The sequence below is a fragment of the Coturnix japonica genome, chromosome 10, assembly GCF_001577835.2.
Source record: "Coturnix japonica isolate 7356 chromosome 10, Coturnix japonica 2.1, whole genome shotgun sequence".
NCBI classification, from domain to species: Eukaryota; Metazoa; Chordata; class Aves; order Galliformes; family Phasianidae; genus Coturnix; species Coturnix japonica.
The window spans coordinates 2,521,415-2,543,980 of NC_029525.1; the positions used below are offsets into that span (position 1 = coordinate 2,521,415).

At 39.4% G+C, this 22,566-nt stretch overlaps 1 protein-coding gene across 8 annotated transcripts in view; it reads left to right on the forward strand.

Moving 5' to 3' along the window:
- The window catches only part of SCAPER (S-phase cyclin A associated protein in the ER), a 131,761-nt gene that overhangs the window by 57,560 nt on the left and 51,635 nt on the right, over positions 1 to 22,566 (forward strand). For all 8 annotated transcript variants that reach the window (XM_015872636.2, XM_032446772.1, XM_032446773.1 and 5 more), the window contains exons 22-23: positions 3,104 to 3,169; positions 10,931 to 11,057. In XM_015872636.2, coding sequence (XP_015728122.1) covers positions 3,104 to 3,169; positions 10,931 to 11,057 — 193 coding nt within the window. The remainder of the gene's footprint in view (positions 1 to 3,103; positions 3,170 to 10,930; positions 11,058 to 22,566) is intronic.

Below are 22,566 nucleotides of genomic sequence, written 5' to 3' on the forward strand. Positions count from 1 at the left end.
TAAACTCGCCATTTGTTATTAGCTGGAAAAGTGACATCTCCAAATTGGTGAGATATGCAAGATGGCATTGTGTCATGAACCGCAGCGTCAGTCTTGATAGCTGAATACATCCTGGCTGAAGCTAATGCTTAATGTTATAATATATTTCTATGTTTATCTCTTAAAAATACTTTTCAGCTAGTGAAATAAACTGTTTTCTTTGCCTTCTTTTTAATTAAAGGACTGCAAATTAGAACAGCTGGCTACATTTTTGCATTCACAGTGAAAATGAGATTTTGTATTAGCTTAAAACTGTTAATAATAATAATAGCACGTTAGTCTTCAAGAAGACTGTCTATGTCTATATAAAAATCATTCCTTCTTGTTCCATGGATGAGCAAGTCCACTGTCTAAACATTACATAGGAAGACATTGATGAAACTGGGTAACCTGTTCTACTACGCTTCTGATTGGTCAGAATAGATTTTTACTCATGTTACCTGTTGAATTATTGCAGTTGCTGGGTCCAATATTAAGCCTGTCTCAAGAGCTCCTGCTGCTGAATTTAGTCTTAAGGGTAATATATGAATATTATATATTTAATATAAATTTCATATATTATATAATATATGTAATGTTCATATATTACCATCTTAAGGGTTATATATATATGTATATATATATAAGGGTAATATAATTAAATATATAATATTCATATATTACCCTTAAGATGTGTGTGTATATATATACACACACATGAATATATTACATATATATGTATATATAATATTGTATACATTATATAATGTATATATGTATGAATATATTAATATATAATGGGAGCATCGTTTTACAGAAGTGATGTACGAATGAGAAATAGTGGAAGTTTCAAAATCTAGGAGGAGTTAGAATGGAAAGACAAAACAGTCTGAAGTGTGCATTTCCAGTTGAGTTAAATTAAAGAAAAAGGGGTGATTAAATGTTTTGTTGAGGTTGCTGTCCTGAGGCTGTCAGGGTTTAAATATACAGCTGGAATTTTGTGTGGTCCTATGCTGGAGACAGGAGTTGGACTCAGTCTCTTTGGGCTTGTGCTATCTTGGAATGTCCTATGATTGTTAAAGCAATTAAAGTAACAACCTTGGAATTATGACATGAAATGCTAAGTGAAATACTTGGGCTCTGTCTGCTATGTTTCTTCCCAACAATCTGGACAGTGATACCACCTCATAGTTGGGATTTACAGCACAAATTCAGCGCAAAACTGGAAGTCTCCAGTAATTAATTTATTGAGAGCAGTAATCCATGAGCTGCATTTTAGCGCATATTTGCTACTGTTCTTCTTCTCTGAAATATAAGAAATGATGGTACTAAACTGTCCTCTATATGAATACTTGAATTTACACATTCATACATTCATTTCAGTTTCTAGGAAGCTGTGATATTTTAAAGGGAAAGAAATAAGTAACTGCATTAGAATAGGTTCCTGCTGCTCTCCCGAGCTCCTTGCTCCTAAATCAACATAACAATATGAAAGCTACGAGGGGCAAAGGTGAATGAGGGGACAAATTGTGATCAGTGGGTTATTAGATATGTTGAGAAGTTTTGTTAGTCTTATTAATAATATTTATAACCCTTCACTGTTAAACTGGTGCTGTAGTAACATGTGATATATGGCTAAATGAATTATCTCCATTCAACTCGGGTGTGCTGCTGTGAGAATATTTCAGTGCCCACATGGCAAACAGGCCTGATGAAAGCTAACCTCCAGCAACAGGGCTGTGCTCACCAAGGAGGAAGTACACACATTTGGGATGTGCTTTGCAATGGATTGAAGGTGCTCCAGTCATGTTCATTTAGTAATGGATATTTCAGGTGATTATTCATGTTTGACTGACTCATCTGTACAAAACTCAAAGCTAAAATATGTTGTTTCTGGCTAAGAGACAGGGAAGAAGGCAAAAGGTTAATAAGGGAATCTCACCTTCATGTTTAATACTAAATTCAGTTGTGATTAATAGCTTTATTAATGATCCACAAATCAGAACTGGTACTGATGTAACAGTATTTGTATGTTGCACAAGTTGTTTAGGTTAATCTTAGAGCTTTGGAAAATGTGATCCATTTGGGTGAAGAGAAAGCATAGGGAAATGTGGAGGAGATAAATTTGAGAGAAATAACGAACTGTTTATGAGACTTTCAGACTTCAAACAGGAATATCCAAACTCTAGAAAGGAGTGTTACTTACAGATTAGTAAAGACCTTTAACAGTTGTATTTACAATCAGAATTTCACATTGCTGTGTATGTTGATTTTATGTTTAATTACTTAGAGCATTGTCTCATCTAGCTCAGAGCACCTTGGGTAGAATGCAGGAAAGGACTGAGAGTAATAATTAAGAAAAAAAGCTGTCATGAAGTTTAGAAGAATGGGGTTGTTTGGGAAGATATGAGAGAAGACCTATTAAGATAGTGAATGAAGTAGTAAGACAGTAATTGTGGCTTTGGAGTTGGTAGGAATTGAAGCTTTACTGAACTCTTTTTTACAGTAAAAAACATTTCCCATTAGAATCCATGATCGAAATCTAAACAGGTATGTGTTTAGAGGTCCTACTTTTATTTCCAACAGCTGTTGGTGGAAGTATTTACATTCTGTGCTGTGTGCTTAGCAGGATTCACAATGTCACGAAATGGATATTAGTTTCATTAAAAGTACTCCTTTATTTGTAAATAAGCAAAATTCTTATGTCAGCGTTGTACTCTCGTGGTATGCACCACCTGTCTAAATTTCTAATGTTTTCATCAAGGTAATTCTGCAGTGAGATATGCCTCTATAGTTCTTTTCTTGTTATCGTATGCATTGCTTGTAACATTTGTCACTGTTCTGAAAGTCAGTTAAATCCACCATTTGTGTACTGATGTTATACTAAAGTAATAATAGTAATAATGAAGTATTAGTGGCCAGTAGTTAAACATCTGAATGGATTGTGACAAAGCTGAGTTGTCAAAAATGTCATAACTTGCTGTGAACCTGAAAAAAAATACTAAGGTTAGAATGATCTTGCTGGTATTGCATACTGTGTGCTTAAGACAACAATTGATTAAACGATTAATATCTTTTCCTGCAGGGCGAAGGAATATGAGAGTTTGATGGAAGCAAAAAACACCATCTCTGATTCCCCATTTAAAGCCAAGTAAGCATTTAACTGTATTTTAGAATTTCTTCTTTCTGTAGCAGAAATGCTTCTGAAATTTCCAGTGGAGCAGGTGTGGTAAGGTTGGTAAGGTTTCTGCTCAGTGCAGGGTGTGCTGTCATCTTGAATTACAGATCAGTTCCTTATACAAAAGGTCAGACCTTACAAATGCCCTTTTTTTTTTTTCTTTTTCTTTCTGAAACCATTGTATCTCTTAAACCACATAAGATGCAATAAAAAGAGAATGTAAGCTTATCTGTTTCTTACCTGGGAGCAAGAAGGTTCCAGCTTTGTACTTCAAGATTGGTTGTGAGAATTCTGGTATTAAAGGACCGATAAGTGTATGTGTTGCTTCCCTTTGATCAGAAAGAAAGGTTTGTGGAGAGATGCTGCATATATTTTAATGCACAGATGTCTTAATCTGGCATTGGGCTTTTATTGTCTGGGTCAAGGCACAGTTGAAAGGAGTGGATGGTAAGATTAAAAGAAGCAATTATTACAGATAAATCTTTCCTTCTTTGTTTGAAATTGAAAATTGATCAGCTTTTTCTGTCTGCTCCCATTGAAACTGCTTGTTGTGTGACGTAGGATGTTTCAGTTCTAAAATGTTTTTGACAAGATCTCTCACCAGAAATTTGAAAGGAATCCATATAGCTGTAACATAAGTGGGAACCAGATTAAAAACTGAAAAGTGGAGCAGTGGCCAGTCCTTGCCAAATGGGAAGGTATTGGTAGAGTTCTATGATGTAATCACTTGTGATTTGCAGCAGAGGACAAGGAGTGAAGTGGCAAAGTTTTGACCAACATACAAAGATATTCAGAGCAGTAGGGATAAGAGCTGATATACTGAATGATATTTTTTGAGAGACAGTGACAAAGCAGTAAAGTGTCAGGTGAGATTCAGTGTATATTAATTGCTCCACAGATTTCAAGAGGAGGTGGAATGCAATGTTATCTTCATGTTTGAGCTAATGGGCTTCGAACTTACATAAGTGATAGTTCCAAGAAAGTATCAGCTCAGGTGTAAGAGCACTAAGAGCAGCTAAAGCAAATCTGTTGTTAAAACTGTTTAGAAACAAAAGCAGGACAAAGAATAGCATTATGTACTGCTGTCTGGGTCATCTGTGTCTTTTGAATGCTATGTGTGTTTCTAGTTCTTCATCCAAAAAAAATGATTCTAGAATTGTTAAAGATTTACAGAGTGCAATAAAGGAAACTGCATAATAACTTCTGATGTAGCTTCTTATTAAGGACTAAGCTGATACTTCTCATTCTGGAGAAAAATGTGATGGTGGGAGGAAGTTCCACAGGAGCTTTGTCAGAGATGTACAAGGTCATAAATAGTGTGGAAAAGGTGGATGGTGATTGATCATGTGCTGTCCTCCCTAGGGCCAGAATGAGGGAGCACGGAATGAAGATCAGTGGTTCTTAGTGCTGTATGTAATGAGTTGGATGGAACTCACTGACAGAGTTGTGCTAGAAGGTTATCTTGCATGCACAGTAGTACAAGGAAATAAAATCCATCTCACAAGATTCCTAAGATGAAAACAGGCAAGAGGGGGCTTAGTAGAGAGAAGATTATATACGCTTGCCCCATTCTTAGTTTTTTTCAGGCATCCATGTACAGTTCTTTGCTAGGGTAGAAGGAGGGTGGTATAGAACTCCTAGAGGTGTTCTTTAGAAGTCTGCTGAAGGTCAGTCAAGAGACTTGTTAACATCTCAACAGCTGGATTCAAATTCCTCAATCTTAAAATTACATCTAAGTTTCCCAGTTGGGGTTATTTGTTTTTAGCTATGACTTGTACCATACATTTTGTGGTTGCTTCCATCATTCATAAATTGCTGATACAGGTAGTAGGGCTTTTTTTAGAACTAACTATTGTTTGAGGTGTTCATAACCTTGCTGTTGGGCTTCCTTGGTTGTTTGTATAGCTAATCTGTAGGCAGTATCTTTCACATAGTCTTTTCAATAGTTTGAAAACCTGCCACTGAATCTCAGTATGTGTTTTAAAATAATAGAAATCCATCACTGAGGTTTGACATAGGAAAATGAAACATCTCCACCAGATGGCACACCTGCATAAACACACAGGGGAAGCAGGTTCTGTTGGCTTCGTTTTTCAATTATCAGCACTTCAGTTTTCAAGATGAATGTCACGGCAGGTTAGGATTTGTAGATTTGTAGCTTCTGTGTTTTGCTTTTCTCTGCTACCAGAAAATACAAAATGAGGGTCTAGTGGTCAGCAGAAATGTGGATTGGTTAAGCAACTGAAAGTAGTGATGAGATTTTCCGTGTTAGTTTCTTTCTGATTGTCGTCAGTGATGCACGTTGGTCGGTTGTCTCAATTGCAGAGCAACAGAAACTCAAGCAGATATGATGGTTTTTTTTTAATATTTTTGTTATCTCTATTTTCTGACCCTGAATTTCTCAGTTTTAATTTCTCCTAATGAATACTAGTGTGCTCTCAGGCAGAATTTCATCAAATTTCTTCTTTCCTTCCTCTGTTGCCTCTGCTCTTGGAACATAAACTAGCACCCTCATCTGCTTTCCTGCATGATCTCAGTATGGACGGAGTAGGTGGTATAACGTGGGAAGGTTTTGAGTCCATTGATGGATCCTTGCTTTTGCTGCCTTAATTTTTCTTCTTTATTATTTCAGTCAGCTGATTGATTTAATTTGAACCAGTGTCACAATCAGTCTGACCTGACCTAAAGAATCGGAACGGTGGGATCTGAAATATAGTTACAACTAAGGACTTAATCTGTGCCTTGAGCTCTGAGCATGTGTTCCTATGCAGTATTCTGCAACCATAGTGTATGTGGTGGTCATTTCTGCAGTTCATTTCTTTTTAAACTGGGGTTTGAAAATTACATGGCTAGATATATCCTGCTTCTGAATGGTAGCAAGGTAAGGGAACTTGGGTCTGAACTAACTTTGTAAGAAGAAACAGGGCTGTCTAGAAATTGACCAGAAACCCAGCTTATCACCATTGAAATCTGTTTACTTTTCATGATACGTAATATAAAGTAGAATTGATAGGATAGTTTTATCTCTTTCTATAAAGGTTAGGATGAAAGGACAAGAAATTTTATGAGGCTTGACTTTCAGCCCACACTGTTTACATGGAGAAACAAATTCATACAGGAAAAAATAATGGGATTTTTCTTTTTAACAGACCAGTAGCAAAAAGAATTAGTTGAAACAAACAGTAGTAGATCTCCACTAAAACATGACTGCATTGAGAAGCTATGAGATAGTTAGACTGTTTGGCTCATAGGAGTACACTGTATTCTAGCTAATATTAACTGCTGCTGTACCTGGCTGAGAGTACAAGTCCCTGCCAATGCCAGGATTTGTAACAGATATCCAACGCATACTCTTAGAACTGCAAAGTCAGTAGAAGTCACGCCACAGAATGAAGGGCATAAAAACTGAGGATGCTAGATATGTTGTGTCAAAACAAATACTGGTGCATCTTGCTTGTTTAGAAGGAAGGTTTGAGGTATTGAAATTTAGGTAGAAACATACAAGTGAGCAGAGCAGTACTTAATAACAGTGGGCTGTGGAATTTGAAAAAGAAAAAAAAAAAAGGTAAAAATTCATTTTAAAACACGACACAACTGGTAGATTCATTTATTCACTTAACAGAAGCAAATTTTGGATTGAAATAATAAGACAACTTATATGCTTCTTTGCTTGTGTCACATTTCATTATCCCCCCTGCCTTCAGTTGTCTTCATAAACACTAAAACCATTTATGGAATGCAATTTCTTATCTGATTTCAGTTGTTAGTCATGTTGGCAGTTGTTGAAGAAGAAAGACAGAACCCAGAATTAGACTTTGGCAGGTAAAAAGCCTTTTTAGAACACCTTTCAGATTAAGCCACCTTAATATTATGAGAACACTGATTTCCCAATGCAGCTCGCAGATGTTTCAGTAATTCTTTTTAGCTTATGATTTGCAGGTTTCTTAACGGTCACTCAGGAAGCACCTATTCACATGCTTTGTAAACCTTAATAATACAAAATAATACAAATAACAAAAAGAGGATGATGTTTATCTGGCTTTGGTAGGCGTAGGATGTGTGCCTTTTCCAGTTTGAGTGGGATTATCAAGGTGTCTCAGTGGTGTCCTTTTCTAGAAGCAGTTTTAGAAGATGGTTGAAACAGATGCTTATTTGGTTGTTTATTATTTTGGGTTTAGAATCTGTCTAAAACAAGGCGGGAGGAGGGGGGACAGGAAACAAATCCAGTGTATTTCACGCTGGCTGTTTTGCTCTCTGAACAGTTCCTTGCAGAAAGCTCTTTCAAGGGAAAGCACTGTGTTCATTCCCAAATGGGAATAGCCGGTCTGCTGCTTCCTGGCCTTTCTCATCTGTTATTAACCGGTTGGTCATCATCAGCGATACTTGAGTCATTCTACAAGAACTACAGTACTTCTGTATCTGTAGTACTAATTTGGGCTCTCTGGGAGCTGATCTGAACGTGATTATGTAGCGTCCAACCCGTGAAGTCACCTCTCAATGTGAGTTGGTGGTGGCTCTTTCTGTTTGGTGCCCATCACAGCATGTTTTTGTAAAGGGAAGGGAAAAGCTTTTGCAAAAGAGTGCTGCTTGTGCTTATTTAGTAATCCAAAGGCTGTGTGGTTCAGTGTTAAATCAGTCTGAGGGTGGGGAAGTGTGGTCGTTGTCCTCTAATGCATGCAGTAAAGTAAGGCAATGAAAGATTGTCTGTGCCTCAAGGGAGTTATCAGGATTGCAGGAAAACTTTACAATAAGTAAATGAAAATGAAACACCTGGTTTAATAGTTTAGCCACTCCCTCCTCTCATGAATAAAATTTTTTTCCACTTGTTTTTCACTTCTTTCTCAAACTGTGTGAAGTTACAACTTCAGATAGCATGGAAATGAGAGTGGCTGTTCTGAGAGAGCTGCAACACAAAAAGATGAGAGTCAGGAAGGGCAAAGTTATTTCCTTTGCGTGTCAGCAGTGGAAGGATGGGAATGTAATGTGAGGTTCACTCTTGGAGAGACTCAGAGCTAAATGTCTTTAATGATAACGTTCTTAGTCAGTTGCGTGGTATGTCAGTGTGTTCACAGGACAGATGTACCATGTAGGTGTTCTTGGAGTAGCAGGCTAGTTTCCAATTAGGCCAATTATAAAATACTATACCAAGATAGTAATTCGTAGGGAGAAGATATCCGGTAATCTCTGAAACTGGAAGTATTGGTGCAAAATTCAGACAGCTGTGTAGACTGTAGGAGAACTGAAGTGTAAATAACACAAAATTCAGTTAAATTGTAAGCAGGGGTAAATACCAGCTTCATGATTGGATGTTCAGTAGGTTTTCTTTTCAGAGAATTGCTCCATCAGTCTGACTGCAATTAATTTAGCAAATAATCCTCATAGCAGTTTGTCAGCAGTTTTCAGATTGCTTCTATTTCCAAAACCAAAGTTGTGTGAAGCTGCTTTTTTAGGTATTCAGTATGTAGCAGTGTTGATTTGTAGCGTGGTGTTTTCTACTACATCCTCAAGCCATTGGAATGTGCCAGGTGTGACATGGAGTATATTAATTTTACTGCAGCGGTAGCAAAGGATAGTGCAGGGCTGTATGCTGCTCTAAGAGGATACAGCATAACTCTCTGTTTGGGGCAGGAACTCCCACAGACTTTCTCAGTTCTCTCCAGATGTGGGCTGCATGGGCAAGAATTGATGCTGTGTGTCCAGCTGGCATCTGACCCTCAGCAGGACTGCCCAGGAGGAATAACTGCCCTTCCTTGTGCAGGAGCTGCCCAGAATCTGCTTCTCTGCCTTGCATGTAATCCTTCTGTACATACATTGAGAATGCAGCCAAGAAATCACGCGTTTAAATGTGGAAATGCTGAAATATATTGATGTTACTGTTTCAGGGATTTTTGTATGCAGATGAAATACAGCCCATAAACATTGGCAGCTCTTTATCCTTTAGTCTACAAAATATCTTAAATCTAATAGAAATATTTAGACCACACTAAAACCAAACCAACCCTCAATTTGTGCAATGCATTGTTTTCAATTTTATTTACACATTTGCTGTATAAACCTTCTAATTTGTCTATCTCTCACTTCCTGATTTGTGGTGCAAAAAGACCAGATAATGTGTTTGTATTTACTGAAGTTCACATTATGGTATCATTCCAACACCAGTCAGTGCCTTATGTCCCTTTTGGTATTTCTTCTACGTTCTGAGTTATCTCTTTGTAAGCAATACTAAAAAATTTAATTAGTGAGATGTAAATAACTTTGGATTAAAAGACATTTATGTCTTTTATTTAACCCAGTAAATTTTCAGTTATTTATTGTCCCCTGTGTGGCATAGTAAGCCATGGAGGAATACAAATTCTGGGACGGAATGAAGATTAAATCACTGTTTTGAAATGTTTGGGTTTTGACTCAGCAATATTTCCACATAGTCGCCATGTCAATGCCACGCCACATTCATCTACTGTATGTACGAAGGGTTCTCTGTATTCGGTTTCTTCATAGGAACGATGAATTCTGTATCCAAGCAGAAGTCATCTTGCATAGATTTCTACTTCTCAAGCACAGTTCTAAGTAAAATTATTCTTATTTCTCTGTGATGCTACCAGGAAGATGGCATAAGGAGTATTAGATAAAGTTCTCCAAGGCTCACACAGGAGGAGGAGGTTGTTTTTTAGTTGCTTTTCCTCATGTGGTCATGTAGAATACTTGACCTTTCTTGTTAGAAGACCAACATACAGTATGATATGAGGATGTAAGAGGTAACTCTAATGTTACTGAACTGAAAGCAAAAAGCTTGAGAAATTAACGAACTGTTCTTTGGTGAAATAAATTTTGTCTCGTCAGAAGAGACTTAAGATTCCCAATACACAGAAGTACTGAATGATGCTTCCTCAGTGCTTCTTGCAGCCCTGCTGTAGGGGACCCTGCTTAGCATTTTTTTTTATCACCAGCCTCTAATGAATCTACAGACATGGAAATCTACATGTGAGCTGGTTACTGATGTTTGCATTCAGGACAAAGGATGTACTGCGAGTGAGCTTTGGCTGCTTTATTTCAGACCTTAAGATCAGACATGTGGTGCCTTGAAACTGCCTTTTCTCCTCTCTCCACCTAGCAAGAGAGCATAGGTGAATAGCCCAGAGGTAGATGTGTAAAATTGAAATGAGTCCTAACCTGTGTGTATCTACATCTCTCCCTCCTCTGCATTTTGGCTTCATTACTGACCCTCATTAATGGAATGCCCTTTCTGAGGCAGCCTGCAAAGTCACTACTTTTCCCTTATTCAAATAACCCTGAAGAGCAATTTCTTTTATGATGCCTATAAGAATTTAGTCAAGTAGTCTGCTGTTCTGTTTCCCTTACTCATCTCAAGAGTGAACTGCTCAGCTGAGTGAGTGGAAAAGAGCTGAGAAGGAAAAGGAGGACAAAAGCATCTCAAAAATGAAGATGACAAAGCTAGCAGGACAAACTGTGGAAGGATAATAGGGCTGTGCTGGACACACTGCTTCAGTGCTGGTCTTTTGAATGAGTAGGTAGTGGAAGGTCTTAGGGGCTCAAAGCTGGCAGTGCCTCTGTGTTGTGCGTTTTAGTTGCATTTCAGTATAGATAATAACATTTTGACACCAGTTTTCATTGTTCTGTTGAAATTCAGTTAGAGGAATTTAATTACAAAGATGAGATGACACAGTTTGGTGACATTTTTGCTTTAACTGCCCTGTTTTCTGTTTCATATTGAAGGTTACAGAGATTAGCAAAAGACCTTTCAAAGCACCTCCAAATGCACGATAGCTGTTCGCTGGGCAACAACAAGGTTTCTGCTCTGGACAGGACTTTAGGAGAGATCTCTCGCATTCTGGAGAAAGAGGTATTGTAACTATTACTGTGTAGCTTTAATCTATGAACAGATACCCATCTGGCTGTGGGAACGTTTCAGACATATACTGAATACTACAGTAGAAGCTTTCAGGTTTCAGAGTGTATCCAAAAAGAGTTCTCCTGAAGAGAACTGAACTGCCTAAATGAACAGGCTATGATACAGTGCTATGAATAGAGTGCTCTCTTATATGTTGATGCTTCCTGTGTTAATAGAAGCTAATAATAACAATTAAATATTGTTGTTTAAATGCTTAAAATAATGAGATTCTGGAGTGAAAAATGGTGCATTTTTCCTTTCTCTTGTTTTTCCCCTCAAGATCATGCTGTTTTTCAGTAGATAAATGTTTTCCCCTCAGTACTAGAAAGGTGAATATTGACTTTTAAGTCCAAATAGCAATAGGGTTGTTTGAGATTTCTAGTCTGGTTATATGAAATCTTTGGTCTGGTTATTTGGGATCAGTTGGTGACTTGAGATCGGTCCATGCTTTTGCCACAAGTAAATAACATTTAAACAAATGGGTTTGATGTGGATTGTTTTCCACTTGTATTCTGTAATGCTTTAGAAGACTGTAATAAGTAGACTTTCAGCTCCTGATTTTCTGAGACCAGGTAAGTGACTTTATATTTGTGAAAGCATGAAAGTTGATCAAAACTTGATGATTTCTGTGATGGATATAGTGAAGTATAACCTTGTTGTATGAGGTTGTGAGAAATAATCCTTTATTTTACATGCACTGGAAAATAGAAACCACAATAGAAACATAATGCACGTGGTGGCAAAATCATGTCTTCAAAATGAAGTATGTAGTGTTTATTTCACAGTTTGGCTGTAACACATGCTGACCTATGTTAATAACTGGAGTTGCATTTGTGAATAAAGGAAAGCTGATAAACTGAGGATAAGCACTTGTTTATCCTGTGCTGTTTGTCCCCTTGGTGCAACCAAAGGAGACAGCAGAAAACATTCAGCTTTCTAGTTCCTAGGCCATCCCTGTTCTTGCACTGATTAGAGCAGCTTTTGCTGTGGTTTATTACAGGTATTTTGAATCTTGCTGCAACCCAGGCTGGTTTGTTGCCTCTTTCTGTGCTCATCTCACTTCCTGCAGCTTAAATGGCTTGTGCTTCATTTATGGGAGGAATGGTAGTTGAGAGTACATAGGACATCTCTGTGCTTATTGGCAGGCTAACAGTGACACAGAAGTTGCCATTCATTGTCAGCTTGATTTAACCCAAAGAACAGACCTGACCTAACACCATTTTTGAATAAGGATATCATTGAATTCATTGAGTTTTGCAGCATTTGTGTTACTTATGGAAAATCTCTATTATTATTTATTCCAACAGACTGAAATGGTGTTGTGTGAGGAATATAGAAAGATTTATCTATTTATGGTGGTATATATTGCTGGAGAGTGGTGTTGTACACAGACTTTTATTGGTAGTTTCCTAAAACTTAAATGAGGCATGAATTGCAGCTCAATGTTAATCGTCAGTTGTTCGTAGCATTACAGCTTGTTGAGCCTGTGGTCAGGAAATAGAAGATAAATTTGATGACAGGCATGCATTATTTTGTTGTTGATTTGGATTTTTACCCCCCAAATCGTTACTCTATCACTGGAGAATTCTTATTATATCTGAGTGTCCTAATCAATAAGGTCAAGAAAGATTGATTGCAATAGCTGTTGCTGTGTTTACGGCAGAGATTGTATGTAGTCATTTATGGAAGTGGATAGTAATTCTCCTGTTAACTTGTGAGTTGAGAAATCAGCAGACACATCTTACATGTCGGTGGGTGGTGAACGGAGCCTTGATGGTGTCAGTCATTGACGGAGAGGAGGAGACTGACACTGTTAATTGAATTTCCCTGGAGAGCACAAAAATATACCATAATGTAGGGGGAGGAATGAGGGAGTAGGAACCACACAAGCTGTCAGTATGTGTGAGCTGATAACATTGATTTACCCTTGCTAATGGCCTGGGTTGAATAAAGAATTGCCCTAAGGGAGGACAGAGTTCACTACAATAGATCCTCGCCCCTTACTAGAAATTCTTCAGACTCAGACGAACTTGTGCAGAAGTACTGTGTAATAAAATTGGTTTAAAAAAAACCAACACTTTTCAGTCACACTCTGAAACATTGAAGTTTTCTTTTGTCAGTATTGTACATGGACTGGGAAAAACGTCTTCCTACAGTCTCACCGGGGAAATAAAGATTTCTTTTACAATTAGTGAAATAAAATGCTGAGCTGCTGTTGATAAAGGTAAATAAAAAAAATGAAGTGCCATGAAATTTCTTAAGAGAAGAAAAAATATTCACTTCATTAGAAATTGATGGAGTGTGCTAAAGCATGTACTGGGAATGGTAAGGAAGAGTTTGTTTATTCTTTATGCAAACTCCAATCTCAAAGCCACGTGTGAAAGATTGCTGGCCCTGGCCCAGGCAGTACAGCCTTTGGGTGCTTTAGAGACTAACAGTTCCTTCTTGGAGTTAGTCTTCATCTATTGTGTTCCATAGGAATGAATCCCGCTTTTTCTCATTTTGGAACGTCTCCCATAACACGAGAGCATTCAGCATGATTACTGTGGTGAGACTTTTGTTCCATGTCCCTTCTTGGACAGGAGCAGGTGGTGCACTTGGAGTCAAATGATCTTGGCAGGAGGAGCTGGTGCTTAGAGTCAGCTGAAGGGCTTTTGCATTGGCATATCCTCTAGGTACTCACCCGTGTTTCAGGTGTGCTGGGAGACCAACATCAACTGCTCAAGTTGGGTGCTCCATAGGTGCTGTAGCAATCCCAGTAAGTAGTACTGCAGATTAGGTCATCAAAGCATTAGAACTAAAACTGAGCTATGGAACTGGAATGAATAGAAGAAGTGGCTTATTAACAAATGGGGCCACAGTCACGGTGCTTGTATTTATCAGCTGTCTTCACGTGTATCTGAATGTAGCTGATTTCAGTAGGCTGTGTTTCAATATATTTACTCTTACTAATTGGAAATAGTACTCAGAAAAGATTTCAGGGAAGATAATATATTTTCCTTAGGAAAGCTGTTGTTTTTTTAAGTGCAAGATATGAATCCAGCCTTATAACAATGGTAAAAAAGCGCTCATACTTTGGACATCTGAAAGAAGTGCTCTGTTGGTGACTGCTCATGGTTTGCTTAGGCAACATTTACTTCTTGCAATTTTCAGATAGATTTTTCAGCCTCCTCCCTCAGTGGTCATGATGTCAGTTATTTACATTTCAGCAAAATGTTTGTCATAAGTTTCAAATACAAGGGGGCTGTAGGCAGACGATGTTTATGCCCTTGTAAAGGCTGTCAGAAATGGCTGGCTTTAGCAACACAAGGCTGCCTGTTTATGTTTGGTGCTCTAAGCTGTCAGGACCACTGGGGATGGTGACCATCGCCAGCATGAAGATGCACAGGCCAGTTTCTGGAAGGTACATTGAACTGCCCATCTAGCTAATCCTCTTGTGGGCCTTCCCCCACAAGTAATTTAAGCTTTGAATCACCAGAAACTGAAACAGTAAAATGAAAAGCTGCTAGAGAGTAGATGAGAGGAGCAAAAGCAACGTGAGGTGAAATGCATGCCAGCTTTTGTATGATTTGTGATAAATTACTTGAAATTTCTCCATGAAAATTAAATACTACCCATCTCTCTGTGTGCATACCTATGTGCATGTATAGATGAAACAGATTTTAGAAGGAAGTACTCCAGAATGTTTCATATGTGGGGTAGAGCATAACAACGCAGTGAGAAATGTGATTCCTGGCCTCTTGCACATTTGATTCTGGTGTTCCTACAGTAAACTGCTCCAGCACTGAGGCTGCTGCCTATTTCTAGTCCTGTAGAGTAGCAGAGCCATCAAAGAAAGGATTAAAAGATACTGAAATTAATTTTTTGGAAGTATAAAAGTCTGGACTGGCTGGAAAGATGATACATGTTGAAGCTTAACTACTGATTATATTCCAACTGAATATGGTATGATGATTGCCCCACGTAGGCACTGAATAAGCATTAGACAAGGTACTGTAATTTAGTGGTAGACTCGTGAAGAACAGTGGAGCTCCTGGTCTGAGCAGGGGTAACATCAGGAGGTCGTGTATTTGGTGCAAGATGATGTGATGGAAAATCAGCCTAGCTCTGGAGCACGAGCTGTCACATGGTGTTTGCCACTTCTGTGCCAGCATTGAAGGAAACTGTCAAGTATGAATTGGAAGTAGCAAATCGGAAACCTAACTTCTTTACTTAAAGTGAAATGATTGGGGTTTAGCTTAGTTCTGATAGACTGCATAGAGGCAAGGATGATTAATATCTTGGAAAAAAGCAGCGTTAGAGGAAGCAGTGATTCATTCATCTCTACAGAATTAATAATTCTTGCTGTTGGAGCATTGGAGGATCAGGTGGGAATAAAATGGCGGTGGCAAAAAATCAGTGGTCCTAAAATAAATAGTGTTGGTTTTTTTTCCTACATGAGAATGTTTTGGTTAGTGAAAAAGATGAAGAAAGAAGGTTGATAATAGATGAGTTTTGGAGTTTGCTAAGTAGAATAGGATTATAGATTGTTCTCCATTGAAACAAGCATTTCTGTAGACAGTCTACAGTCACCCATCATATCAGGTTAAGGTAAGAGCACCTATACCTCTGGGAGAGATCCCGTGTGCAGTCCCTGATTTCACTGAGGGTTACTGAAGTCACAGGAGCTGTCAGCTGGTTGGTCACCTTCTTAGTACATCAGGAAAAGCACTGTAAGACATTGCATATGAAAAAGAGTGAAGACTCCTCTCTCTATGTCATGGCTCCCCTCAGCTTGTAGCCCCAAATCCCTTTTGCTATTTGGTGGCCTCAAACCCACCTATGCCACAGCCAGGGGCCCAGTGCCACCCTTGCACGAACACTTGCTCAGCCAGCTGCCTTTCTTCTTGTAAATGCTTTGTCTCAGTCTGACTGAAGGCTGCAAAAGTTCCTCAGACTTCCATGTTTGAACGTTACTGCAGTAGCATAAAGCTTGGTCAAAGTGTTGAACTTTTACAGGTGGTTTGTGATTGAGGTATTAGTGTTTTCCTTGAGGGGGCAATTTCTTTGATGCAGAGCACTTTCTTTTCCAGTTTACGTAGTATCTCCCTTTTCTCCACTAGAGGGCACTACTGGCAGAAAGAACAACATGTCCTTTCAATCCCTGCTAGCAGTGCAGTGCTGTTTAGCAGTCACGTTCTGGTTTGGAACTAAAAATACATATCTGTGCTTTAAATTTGGTTAATACTGGTGAGACCTCTGGGGCCAAAGGTGTAACCTGCTGGGCTGAATTGCCTGTTAATTTTGGGAACTCTTTGTCTTTCCCTATGTCTGTCTTAAAACGGGAAATCCAGCACTTTGCCATCGGTGTCAGACAGCTGGGTCCCCCTGCAGCAGCCCCCACTGCTTCTGCTGCATGTTGCACACAGGTGGGCTGAGAAGTTCCACAGTTCCCTCTTCTGCTGTTTGTAGCTCCAGGTCTCTCCTTGGTTTGATGCACAGGGTGTTTATGTAGGTTATACAGCCTGTGAAGATTTAAGTGTGCCATCAACTTTATCATGCAAAAAGGGATTATTGATGTATAATATGCATACACGGTGCACATGTGTCCATGTTTGTGTGTTATACCCACAGTTAAACAGGTAGATTTAGAAGCTGCTGTTGGCTGAGTTAGCGATGTGGTAAGCTGACCTTGTGCAGCACGGTGCTGTAGCAGGCTGACCTCTGCTCTGTCTGGCCAGTCTTGTGCCCAGGCTGGGAGCCACTGCTGCCCCCAGTCCCACTCCTGGGCCTCTTCTCCTCCATCTGCGCAGCGCTGCAGCATGGCTGTTGTGTCCTAACCTCACAGGTATAATGGGTGTCTGCTGGCTCTGAGCCATATGAAGATTTTAATACTTGGCTCATGTTTTTAGCTAAAAGCCTTCTTTTATACTGGGAGGTGAGTGTTTAGTGGCCACCGTGTTTTAAAAATAAGTGCCACCTTAATTTTTTTTTTCTTTGCTTTCTTCTGGGTTGTGGAGTTTTGTTCTTAATGGAAGCAATAGCTATCCTTACTTTTATAGATAATCAGGAGTTAAAGCAATAAGCTTTATTACGGCTAAATGTATGGTGTGTTCTGTACTGAGAATGGATTGAACTTTTTTCTTTCTTTAAATAAAAACAGCACAGATCAAATATCTGTAACAGCTTGTTTTGGGGTTTTTTGTACAATCCATAACTATGTTACTTGTAGCATCCTGATATTTTCTTTAGGTAGTGTCTTTGGAAGCTGAACTCACTGGAACGTTAAGTTTGTGAGAAGTAGCAAACTGCTGTAAGTGAAGCGAGGAAGGGTTTAGAAACCCAGAACAGCAGATTATTTTGTGGTGTCATTGGATAGAAAAGCAGTTGGCTCTTCTCGCTCTACCTCTTTCTGTGTTCTTGTGATGGACACCGAAGTTGTTGATGCTGTGATCAAGGAGATCACACTAAATTAATGTTACTCTTAATGGCTCTGAAAGAGATGTTTCTTGATTCTGATTTGACTTAACAGTGCTTTTCTGTGTCACTCTTTATCAGTAGGATCCTCCTTTCTGTCTTACAGGCATTCACCAAAGCCACAGCAATAGCAATTGCTCAATGTAAGAGAAGTTCCATTAGGTTTTGGATTTACACTGGTGAGGAGGAAGTACTGAGAATTACCATTAATTTTGTTACAGAATCCTCAAGCAGATGTGGCTCTTTTTGCTGATCCTGAAATGTCAGTTCTTGAAACCTGCGAGTGTCTGCTTGACTGCAGGTATTTAACAGAGAGGGTATTTACTCTGATTTGTCTCATCTTTAAGACTCAAAATAGGTTCCTAATGCAGGGCCAGGAGCACTGAGCAGCATTGTGCCCCAGTGCTTTGCAGGGTGTGCATGTCTGTGGCCGTGGGTTGTAAAGCCTTTATATTAACTTTGGACACTACTGCAGTAGCAAGTTCCAGCCTGCTGGGATGTCAGGGGAAGGGAAGCCATTAATCATATTTAAAGCTGAACTGCAAGAGTTTAAAAATTATTTGAAGTCAAAATCTGAAGTTTATGAAGTTTATAAAATTTTAAGGCTTAAACACAGGTCTTTTTCAGTGGCTCAAACTTGGATTCAGGTCCATATTGTGCCACCAAAAAATCTCATAATTGTGTGAACGCAGAACGTAACATAAGGAATTCTGTATGTATGCTTCCTTTGCTAGGAGTGTTAATCAAGATTATAACTGTCCTTATAAAATACAGAACCTGAGCTGAAAGCATGAACTCAGGAACTGATCAGATACAACTGATGGAAAACCTGAGGTGTAGAATCCCTGCTCAGAAACTAATCAAGTACTGCAGAGCCTTTAATTGGGAAATCAGGGTTTTTTTAATGAATGCATCTTTTGGTGCTGAGTGCCAGTGATGCACACTGCTGTGAAACATGGCATGGAAAGGGTGGAGGGTGTTCAGAGCCTGGTGCTTGGCACGCTGTCCCTCACTGACTCTCTTCATTCCACCTGGCACAAACCACTGCTGCAGTTAGGAACGTGCCCTGCTCCAGCTGGGGATGGGCAGCGGAGTAATGCCATGGTGGCTCCTGGTTCAAGAGCAAGCTGTGTGCAAACACAGGAGCTGCTCTTTGGACACCCAGACTGTTTCTACCCAGACAGGCATTCCCTGTCACTGCCAGGAGAAAGTCAATAGGTCAGATGTGTGCTGCCTTGTGCAGGTTGGACCAGGCAGCTTTATATCATCAATAATTTGTTTGCTCAGAGTTTCTGTAATCTGTGGATTAACCTTTTTCTCAAGATGAACATATAAATAGGAACTTGTTACTAGAGGTCAGCCACAGACTATTTTTTAACATGTTGGCTGGAAATGGTATTACAAGGCAAGTTCAGTTCACAGATAAGCTCTGCAGTGTTCTTATTCCAAGATTATTGGGAGGGTAATTTACTGTGCACAGCGTGCCTTTAGAACTGCTGCATTGATTTCTATGTACGTTCCAAGGTGTGTGCAGTCAGTCCTTCATTAAGCGTTTACAGGACAAGATATTTTTGATACTACAAAAGCAGGGTAAATGCTCACAGTTGTTATTTACTTGTTGTATTTTTCTGTGTGTTGGACCTGTCTGCCTGTGGTGGTGGCACTCGGTCCAGTTGCACCAGTGCAAAGTGCAGGCATTGCAGTCAGTGTATGGCAGTAAGAAAATGCCCTGTGCAGGCACCTTGCTGCTAACGAGCAGGTGCCAATTTAGGTAAAGATCATAGTAAAATAATGTTGTAGGCTTTGAAGGTTTTGTTTTATTTAATTGGCTGGTGTATGTTCATGTTTGCCAGTATTTTAAATTCCACTTCTGACACGAAGCCATATCACCTAGAGGTGTCCTTTGTTGTATGCTCTCACTTGAAATACTTCTCAAAGCCACATCTACACACCAGCCTTTTATTACTGTCTTGTGGATGGGGTAATGAGCAAATAGTCCAAGAGGTTACAAGAGAGTACCCAAGGCAATCATTGTGAAAGCTGTGTTTAGAATTCAAGTGTTCCTGACTGCCCTGCAGGTCTTCCAACAAACTGCCATAGCTCCCTCTCTATATATCATCTCCCCTGTAATTTTAATATCTTTAGTTTTGCTGGATTGTGCCAGTTTTCACAGTCTTAAATTCAGCTGAAATCAGTGCTGCTATCTTGTGGCTAAAAGCTTTCAATAGTGAAACATCAGCCAGGATTTAACAATGAATCAGTGATGCAAGAGATCCGCAGCTTTTCTGTTCCCTGGATTTCTTCTTTTCCAAAGTCTTGCTGGGAGGAGAACAGGACAAAATCATGTACTGGTACATTTGGTGTATTTGTTTGGGAACTTCAGTTTGTGAAGTTACTCTGAAGATGTCCAAACGGTCTCAGCAGATGAAGGAGATCTGGGACTGTTGCTGGCTGTGGGGAATTAAACCCTTAGCCTTGTTTTTTTACATTGATACACATAGGAGGTGTCTGGTTATTTATAAACCTTTTTTTTAGTAAGCACAAGTGGTGTAATGCTTAGTACTGTCTTAATATTTACAAGGACATGTCTTATTTTCACAAACAACATTGTCTTCTTGTTAAGACTACTTGAAATGAGCAAGAGCAGCTAAGCAGATGATGCGGAGCTCACTGGTTTGCATTTACCTATCCACTTGAAGGCTTTCACTGAGCTTTGAAAGTTCCCAATTGGGATTGTGAGGACCCTGCCCTCAACATCAACAGTTACTAGTACAATGCTTCACTGAGACATTGAGCTGAAAAGACACTGCAGGACATGGAGGATTGCTTGATAAGATTCATGCTATTTGATATGGTAATGCAGTAATTCAATAAGGAGCGCTGCTCCGTAGGTTTACCTTACAGCGCGGGCAGATGTTTGGAAAAGTAAGTATGAATTAAAGAATGTTCATAGGCACAAGTTAAATGGCACATCATGTGCACATATGTCCTGTGGAGGAGGACTTGGGGGTCCTGATGGAAGTGAGCCAGCAGTGTGCTCCTGCAGCCCAGAAAGCCAATGGTATCCTGGGCTGCATCAACATAGAGGTGGCAGCAGGGAGAGGGAGGGGATTGTCCTGCTCTGCCCTTTTAAAGCCCCGTCTGGAGCTCTGCGTCCAGGCCTAGGGCCCCCCAGCACAGGAGGAGCTGTTGAAGCAGGTCTAGAGGAGGACCACAAAGATGCTTAGAGGGCTGGAGCACCTCTCTTGTGAAGAAAGGCTGAAGGAACTTTACTTCTTCAGCCTGGAGAAGAGAAGGCTCCAGGGAAGCATCACTGAGGCCTTCAAGTACTCAAAGGAAGCATAAAACAAGAGGGAGACTGACTTTTTACATTGACAGTGATAGGATAAAAAAAATCTTCTTTCCTTTAAAGAGAGATTTAGGTTAAGAAGAAATGTTTTACTCAGAGGTTGATGTTCTGGCACAGGCTGCCCACAGAGCTTGTGGATGCTCCATCCATGGAGGCATTGAAGACCAGGCTGGATGGGATCCTGGGCAGTCTGATCTAGTAGCTGGCAGTGGGGTTGAGACTACATGATCTTAATGGTCCCCTCTGACCAAAGCTGTTGTATTATTCTAAATATATGTAAAGTTGTTGCAGTTAATAGAACTTATTAATTAAAAAAGGGGAAGTGTGCCAGTACTGAGCATCATGCAGGGAGTGAAACCCCTTCTGCAAGTTACCACCCATTTACCTACCTGTCATCTCAGGCGCTGCACAGATGGTAGGTGAGCCTCCTTACCTGGATGAAACCACTGGGATTGGTTTGTATGGAACACAGAAACCAGAGGAGCTGCCTTATCTGTAAGGCTTCTGAATCTGCTTAGCTTTGTGGGATAAGGTGTGAAGGAGCATTACTCAAGCTATCCTTACAGTAGCTTTGCTTGTTGTTACCTGAAGAGCTTAATGTATAGGCAACTTGTAAGGGAGGAGTTGGTACAAATACACAATGGATGTGTCCTTAACGTGACTGAATACTGCTCCCCAACAGTATGCAAGTGGTACGAAGCCACTCATACTTGAATCCTGCACCTAGTTTGTTTTACAGCATTTTCCCATTGATGCACAGTGTCTGATACTCTGTAGGTTGAGTTGCGTGTTTGAAAACCCCATTTTAAGGAAAAATTAAGTATTATTATAGTATTAATTTCACTAGAGAGAAGTATTACAGGGAACAAAACTATCTCTCTCCAGTGATGGTGCATAATTTTTTTGTGTCTGGAGGACCAGTACAAGAGCATATACTTTCTACACTCATATCATGTCAGTGATTTTGTATGTGCATGCAGACATTAAGTGTTTATATGAAGGGAAGGGGAGAAAAAAAGAGGTTATCCAGCCCAAGCTTCAGTTGTCAAGTTTATTTTTTCGAAGGCAGCTTTGAACTGCATTTCTTAGCCTCTGGCATTTTAGATAGGATCTTCAAACAGTGGATAAAAGGAAAGAGCATTCTGAAGATGGATTTCAGTTATATTTTACTAATTAGTTATTACTTCTCCCTTGAGTGAACAGTTCAAGTGCAGAATAATCATGTGAATTCAGTAGATTCTTACAGAAATAGAAGTGAGAAAGTATTAAAGGGTTTGGGTTTGATTCAGAAATACTTCCTAACTAACAATTTTAATTTGTGCTGTCTCTTTTTTTTAAGGCTTTCTCCATTCTGCTTTGCATTCATACCTAGTTGGTGGGACTGGCAGAACACATTCTCATAGCTGGGGAAGGAAAATATTAATCCATGTTGGAATATTGATCGTGGAGGTTTGTCTAAGAGGGGTTGGCTTACACAGCAGTGTTTTTATAGCTCAGGACAGTTTCACATGCAAGTGCTGCTATTCAAACTGTGAAGTACTGCAGTTACATAGAACAGAGATGTTAAAGCTGACATGAAATCATTAAAGCTCTTCACCACTTCTTATTTTCCTCTATGTACTAAATGATAGGAGTGCTTTAACAGGAGAAATGTGT